The sequence below is a fragment of the Tachysurus vachellii genome, chromosome 23 (assembly GCF_030014155.1).
Source record: "Tachysurus vachellii isolate PV-2020 chromosome 23, HZAU_Pvac_v1, whole genome shotgun sequence".
Classification (NCBI taxonomy): domain Eukaryota; kingdom Metazoa; phylum Chordata; class Actinopteri; order Siluriformes; family Bagridae; genus Tachysurus; species Tachysurus vachellii.
In genome coordinates, this window is record NC_083482.1 from 14,607,905 (window position 1) to 14,615,955 (window position 8,051).

The 8,051-nt window shown below is 41.3% G+C and overlaps 1 protein-coding gene across 2 annotated transcripts in view; it reads right to left on the reverse strand.

Moving 5' to 3' along the window:
- The window catches only part of nkd1 (NKD inhibitor of WNT signaling pathway 1), a 43,131-nt gene extending 37,027 nt beyond the window's left edge, over positions 1–6,104 (reverse strand). For both annotated transcript variants that reach the window (XM_060859623.1, XM_060859622.1), the window contains exons 1-3: positions 5,945–6,104; positions 5,742–5,774; positions 5,413–5,552 (exon numbers count right to left, since the gene is read on the reverse strand). In XM_060859623.1, coding sequence (XP_060715606.1) covers positions 5,413–5,552; positions 5,742–5,774; positions 5,945–5,969 — 198 coding nt within the window. In that variant the 5' untranslated portion in view covers positions 5,970–6,104. The remainder of the gene's footprint in view (positions 1–5,412; positions 5,553–5,741; positions 5,775–5,944) is intronic.
- Between the last annotated feature and the right edge of the window lie 1,947 nt (positions 6,105–8,051).

An 8,051-nucleotide genomic window follows, 5' to 3' on the forward strand; every position in this document is an offset into this window, starting at 1 on the left:
TGTGTGTCTCTTTCCAAATGCATGTCTCTTTATATACAGTATAACTCTCTCTGTAAATGTGTACGCGTCTCTGCTTCTCTTTCAATGTCTTTCTTTCCATTCACTGAATCTCTCTGTTTCTCTTCCATGTTGTCTCTCAGTATCTCTTATCTGTCTGTCTAAGTGTCTCTATATGCCTTTTTTTTATTTGTCTCTCTCTGGACAAGTTACTGTACTTTTCCCCATGTATCCTCTCTGTCTCTCTCTATCTCTTTTCCGTGTATTTCCATGTGTCACCTTCTTTATGAAATACATAAATACGATCTGATTGACTCCAGAAAAACCACAGAGAATCGGGGAAAAAAAAAAAACAGAAGTAGTTACTCATGCAAGTAATTATAGGATATTTAGACAGAAAAATACAAACATTTTAACCAATATAATTTTATTATTAATATATCTTTATTTAATTATTAACACAGGAACGTCTGGGAAGCCTTGAGAGTTTCTTTCTCTTCATTTTGTATTAAGGGTGTGCAAACTTTTGCACTCAATCGTAAAAACAACTGTAGATGAAAGCAACGTCGGTTAATGTTTAACTAACATCACAGTAATAATCGAATTTATTACAGCGCCCTTTAAAATCACAGTGTAGCTATAATAAAAGCCTGACCTCTGAGCGCTCGTGGTATATTCTACGAAACCAGCAGGCTTTGCTCCTATCTAATCACTCCGAAGACAATAAAGCTTCCGTCCCCAAAAAAGACCAGCTTTGTTTTATAACAGTGGGCCTCATCCTGTCCTTTACATCAATACACTTCCAAACGTGACAGCAATACCAAGAGACTTTTATCTGTCTACTTCAGATATGGCCAAACCAACATGTCAACATTCACTACAATGTTTTTTGCTTCCTGTTTCCTGTAGAACAAGAAGTCGATTTTCCGCACGTTTTTTTTTCCCTTCCCATACCAGCCAAGCCTACTTCAAATAAACTCTGGTGGCACCGAATGACCTTATATACCTTCAGCCACAAAGTCTTTGGTGGATACATTCAGCTACCACATGACTTTTCAGTACTGTTCTGTCACTGTAAAATCGCAATATCAGCTCTTCAAATCAAGACAAAGCGGACACTAATAGGACAGCGTTACTTAATCCATAAGAAGATGGTACTGTAGCATGTGAGAAACATCAGAGATGATGATCTTTATCCATTTCGCGACATATTCGTCTCCTTTTATTATTCAACTTCCTATGTGGTGCAGTCCACTTTTAAAATGGTTCCTCTATGAACTTTTAAAAGAGTTTTCATTTTAAAGGACTTCCGTCCTCTTGGTACATGGAGTGAAGAAACACCTCTTCGTTCGAGACTTCTATATGGAACCTTTAATAGTTCCCCAAACATGACAATTCACAACTATTCATTCATTTTCTACCGCTTATCCAAACTCGCAGGTCACGGGGAGCCTGTGCCTATCTCAGGCGTCATCGGGCATCAAGGCAGGATACACCCTGGACCCATCACAGGGCACACACACACACACTTTCATTCACTCATGCAATCACACACTACGGACAATTTTCCAGAGATGCCTATCAACCTACCAGGCATGTTTTTGGACCGGGGGAGGAAACCGGAGTACCCGGAGGAAACCCCCGAGGCACGGGGAGAACATGCAAACTCCACACACACAAGGTGGAGACGGGAATCGAACCCCCAACCCTGGAGGTGTGAGGCGAACGTGCTAAACACTAAGCCACCGTGCCCCCGACAATTCACAACTAATATTCTGAAATTTAATGGTTTCATTGAATATTAATCTCAATTTCCCTTCATTAATCTGGGTTCTCTTGGGATTAAAAAAAATGGTTCCTTAAGGGTTCCTGGTGTCAATAGAACATTCTCCATTGTAGTGTTCTGCGTAACATCTTTAAGTGGACAATCCAAGAATGTCAATCTATACTTTGGAGTGCTCCAATATGAGAAATAGAAAAATTGTAGATTTCAGAGCGTTTACTGACACCAAGAAAACATTACATTTAATTTTACGGTTAATCCGATGCCTTGAGACTTTGCCATTGGTAAAACTTGTTTATAAAAAAATTGTACGAACCACAATATGTGAAAATGTGAACTCTGATAGTTTATCATGCCATCGATATATTATTGAAAGATCACCCAGTGCTTGTACACAGAACCTTTTAGGGTTTCTTTCACACAGAAACCAAACATCGGTTGAAAGAGAAGAGTGCACCTACTATCCAGGCAGGAATAATCACAGCCTTAGAGACAGTCATTTCAGACAAAATTTCTATCCGGTCTTTTAAACACTGAACAAAATTACACAATAGCCTTGGCCAAGCAGACGCAGGAAAGCGGGACGCTGCATTTAAATCAAATCTGCTCAAAATAAAAGTGCTTAGAAGAAATGCTGCTCTTTATATAAGAGTGTATGAAGAAAATCCTGCCTACGTGTCTATATGGAAGAATAAGGAGTGCAATGATACTAATATCCTGTCTATTATCAGCACCAGGGTCTGATGTATTCGCTCTGGAGCTGTAGAGCTGCTCCATAAACATTCGGTGAGAAAATATTTGCATGCGTCTTAAAAAAGCCTGCAAAGTGGCCTTCCTTGTTCAAGTGGACTTTTTAAAAGTGGACCCCCAAATCCCCCCTTTCCCCACCCCAAAACCATCAACCCTGCCACCCCACCCCCCTTCATTTTCTCAAAAACTCTTTTGAGACATGGCAGACCCGCGACCCAAAAAGAGGCTTATGCTTCCTCAGAAGTGCTTCCAGAGCATTACGGCTCTCCTCAAACAGCGACGTTCATGTGTGTTTACCAGGATGCCAAATCACAGACAGGCTTGCGTTCCCTCCCTTCCCTTCCCCTCCTCCTTTACTCAGTTGCACAATGCGCCCCTGTCACCAGCCCGTCAAGCTTTCAAGCCCACCGTGATCCATCGTTTTCCACAGAGCGCTGCGTCTGTTCTGAACCTTGACACATTCTTTCCTCTGTTGCTTAAATTTCACCCTCATGCATTTGACTGGGAAAAAAAAAAAAAAGTAAACTTCACCTTTCGTCTAAACACGGAGGCGTTTTTTTTTTCCCAATGCCTTGGGTAGGTCCGACTATTTTCATGCACTATTTTTTTCTTTTTAGCACAAAAACGACAACCTGTCAGGTAAACAGTCCAGACCTTTGTAAGTTTCTTAAACAGATGTCTCATGTCCCATCATTCTCATGAATATGGTATGACTGCTTTCATGGCAACAATCAAAAAAAAAAAAAAAACTTTGGTGTGAAGTTTTCCCCCCGTAGATGCTTCCTTTTAGTTAAAAAAAAAAAGATTTCCTGTCAGGTGCAAATAGACTCCGGTCCTTTGTAAAACCCCAAACTCAGTGCTTCCCATCGTTCTCAGGAATGCATCAGACAGCTTTCATGGCAGCAGTGAAACATTTTTGAAACACACACACACACACACACACGACTAACTTTAGTGTGAAGTTCTTTTTTCCTTCCCATCATCTCTTCCTTTTAGCAAAAAGGAAAAACAATCATTTCACCACAACTTCACCTCATCTTTTGTCTAAACACAGACGTTTTCTTCAAGCACGGAACACCTCGGGTACGTCCGACTTCTTTCACACCGTTTTTCCAAAATATGACTGCCTGTCAGGATTCTGGACTTTTGTAAAAAAAAACTCAAACAGGCGTCTCACATCTCCTTATTCTCACGAATGCGTACTTTGTGGCCATAAACTATAGTTTGCTGTGAAGTTTCCTCCTGTCAAGAAAAGAAAAAACAACAGGGTTCCAGCAGCGCCAGCGCTTGGACCCCCTTAAAATGATTTCCTGTCGGGTGCAAATACTCGGGTGCTTTGTGTTATTCCGAAACTCGATGGAACGCTCATATCAGATTTGGTAACATATCAGACTGCTTTTTTTTTTGTTTTAAGGAATGTGTCAGAACACTGTCACTCTTCAAAAATACATTCCTACATTTCAGATGCAAACAAACAAACTCTGGACCTTTTGTGAAATAAAAAAAAAAACTCTTCACCAGATATTTTCCCCTTCCATCATTCCCAGGAATAAACATTTGGGGGAAAAAAAGTTCCCGGCTCTACCTCAGGCTTCAAAGGGAGCATTTGCAATTGTAGAGAGCCTGTTGGCAGGCGTTTTAAAAGCCATTCATTAGCGGGTGTGTGGATTCAAAAAAACTTCTCCCATCTCAGCTCAACATAACGGTTCTGCCTTTTGTAGTTAGGCTCGGGCCGCAAAACAAAGCGTCTTTTTTTCCCGTGTGTGTTCCCAGCTTGCTGCGAGATACACGCTCAGTATTGTTCTTGATTATCCAAAGCACAATGCCAAGATCATTTTCCAAGCGCAGGAAACCATTAAGGGGGAAAATGGGGTGGTCTTTAAGTCGGCCAAGTCACAGAAAACGGCAAAGTCGGGAAACAATTAAGAATTACGACAGGAATATTTACACCAGATTGCGTAAACTGGCTAATAGAACATCAGCATAAAAGTTTTATTTATTTATTTATTTATTTTTTTATGAATGATACTTTGGTGGAACCTTTTCTTGGCTTCTTTAAGACGTTTTCTTTTTTTTAAAAAAAAAAAAAAAAAAACATCATGTAGAAGATTAAATCCCCCAAATTTTGACTCAGTCTCCAATTTAACAATCATAAAACCAAACTATTAAATCTTACTATGTTGTAAAAACAACAAGAAGACAGAAAATAACAAGTCTGTTGTTAAACTTCTGTTAAATAAACTTTAAAACAAACAAAAAAAAAAATCATTATTTCTACATTCAAAGCCCTGAACTACAAGCTGTGAACTGAACTGAATGGCACAGTTTAGAGTTAATATCTCATGATTTAAACTTAATAATTCAATATTTCAGGATGTCGTGTCATTATTTCAACATAATACTTTGCTACTTAAACATGTTGCTCATTTATGTCCATCCATTAGATATAAAGTCTACATATGAAGTAGAAATAATGAACTATTAATTATTTTTTTGAGTCAAACTAATTAATAATGAATATTAATTATAAAGATATATAATGTGCTATTGAGTCAAACTAAGATGCAGTTAAGTCGAAAATACCGAGTTATTAAGTCTATAATAACGAGTTATTCTGTCTAACAACTTTGTACGTCAAAAGAACGAATTGTTAAGTACAAAAAAAGAGTTATTAACTCGGACATAATAATCCAGTGAGCCTAAATAACGGATTATTGAGTCGAATTACGATGTACTAAGTCGGAATAACGACATAACACTGCTTGCGGTTCAGGGTTTGTGCGTCGGAGCCACGCAGCACACGCGCCAGGAGAGCAGACAAGTCACGCATAAAACACGCAAACGCAGCAAAATGGAAAGTGCCACAGAGACAGGTTTCTTACCCTCGCAGATGTCCCGCAGGTACTTTTCTGTGGACAGTCCTGCTGTTCCAGCCGAGCGCCGGTGCAGTAATACCTCTGTTTAACCAGCCAGTCGTCCAGCCCTTTCCGAGCCAAGCAGGCATTCACTACAAAACTATCACCTGCCACGAACAGCAAGGACAATGCATTTTACACCAGAGTGCACAATAATAATGAAAATCATAAGGGCCAAGACTACAGACTTGTGGTTGTACTTTCAGAAGTAAGCGCGTGGGGCACTTTTATTAAAGCCCCAGCAGCGCTTTTGCGCGCTCTTAATGATGATTTAATCCCAGATGGAAGTCACTCACCTTCCGGGCTTTCCCTCGGTTTACAGATTGCAGCTTTAAATAGGAGAAATGGAGGAATGGGATGGAGGAACAGGGAAAAGAGGGAAAATGGGGAAAAACGGGATAACGTTGTTAGTGGATAGAAGTACAAGAAGAAGTACAAGCGCTTCAACACAAGCAAAAGAATAGAAATAAATAGAATGCATGGAAATCAAACCCCTTACCATGTTTGGAATGGAGTTTACCCATTTCTTCGCATCAGACTGCAGTAATAAAACATCAGATCGGCTGTAATCCAACAAAACGAAAGCGTGATTTCGGTCCTCGGTGAGAGCGAAACGCGCGCGCGGTTACATCCAACAGAGCCAGAGCGCGAGTGGAGAGCTTTGATCCCCCTAACGCGCGCGTTCTCCTCTCCAAACCCGCCCCTTACGCCCCCAAGGGTTGCCAGATTCACTCTTTTGTCACGCGTCTGTCATTCTGAAATCCAACACTGAAGAGTGAGCCTCAGGATGAAAGGAAATGTTGGGGTTAGGGCTATTAATTGTTGTAATATTCACTCACTCACTCATCTTCTACCGCTTATCCGAACTACCTCGGGTCACGAGGAGCCTGTGCCTCAGGCGTCATCGGGCATCAAGGCAGGATACACCCTATAGTGCCAACCCAGGGCAGGGCGCACACACACACACTCATTCACTCACGCAATCACACACTACGGACAATTTTTCCAGATTTTGCCAATCAACCTACCATGCATGTCTTTGGACCGGAGGAGGAAACCCCCGAGGCACGGGGAGAACATGCAAACTCCACACACACACACACACAAGGTGGAGGCGGGAATCGAACCCCGACCCTGGAGGTGTGAGGCGAACGTGCTAAACACTAAGCCACCGTGCCCCCTGTTGTAATATTCATTGTAGAATGTAGAGTTTATCTCACAGGGTCTCTTGTTTGATACCTTGCTCAGATACTCTTTATAGCAGTACTGGTGTTAGATCAGTTAATATTCAGACAAAATACTTGGTTAAATTTATAACACTGTCCATATACTGTAAAATGCTTTAATTTCTTCAACAATAGAGTTATTGCTGGTGTTAGCAGGCTAAATTATTTCTAATGCTCTTATTGTTGTCTGCTGTGCTGTGATTTCAGTCATAACATCAATGTGTCAAGTTCACTATAGTTGAACAAAAAGTCTAGCCTGGACACTGTGAAAGTGCACTTAAGTTACCTTTATATGAGCTCTGACAAAGCAAGCACTGTTTTATACTTTACATTTCAAATAACAATGGCATTATTACAACTTACAAGGCACCTCTAATAAAGAATCCTGAGTTAAGCACGAAACAAAATTCACACTAAAGCTATGATAAGAGCAGTGATGTCACTTTAGCATCAGTGATGTGCTGTAACCTCTCCAGCACTGAATAAACATTTGATCAAGGGAAATCCCAGGTTGGTCCCTTGTTTAATAAATGGTTTAAATTCTAATTGTGAATTCTAAACTTAAACTGGTTTCTCAATGTACCATAACCAGTCCAGCTATATGGTGTTATCAAGAAGAAACCAGGGTTTCACATCAACATGGCAACCAATGTGTCTCAGTTCTGCGCGCAGAGGAGGCGCTGTCCCCAAGTGCTGTATTGGACCAAGGCGGTGCATGAAAGCCAGCTATGAGTCTTTTTGGAGTCTTCTGGGTCTAAATAAGACCTGCGCCATGTTCAATCCAAACCAAATGTAAAATGAATACTCAATTGTGAAGACACAGGGAGAAGCATGAATGAGATCTGTGGGTCAGTTCAGGGATCAGTTCAGCCCAAAAAGTCTTGAAATCTGTCTTGTGAAAAGTTATTGTGAAGTGATTGTGTGTTGTGATGTCACAGAAGGACAGTTTTTATTTTCTAGCACAGTAATAATATGGGGGGGCGCACGGCGGCTTAGTGGTTAGCACGTTCGCCTCACACCGCCAGGGTTGGGGGTTCGATTCCCACCTCCGCTTTGTGTGTGTGGAGTTTGCATGTTCTCCCCGTGCCTCGGGGGTTTCCTCCGGGTACTTCGGTTTCCTCCCCTGGTCCAAAGACCTGCATGGTAGGTTGTTTGGCATCTCTGGAAAATTGTCCGTAGTGTGTGATTGTGTGAGTGAATGAGAGAGTGTGTGTGTGTGTGTGCCCCGCGATGGGTTGGCACTCCCTCCAGGGTGTATCCTGCCTTGATGCCAGATGACGCCTGAGATAGGCACAGGCTCCCCGTGACCCGAGGTAGTTCGGATAAGCGGTAGAAAATGAGTGAGAGTGAGTGAGTAATAATATCATTTAATAGCAAAAA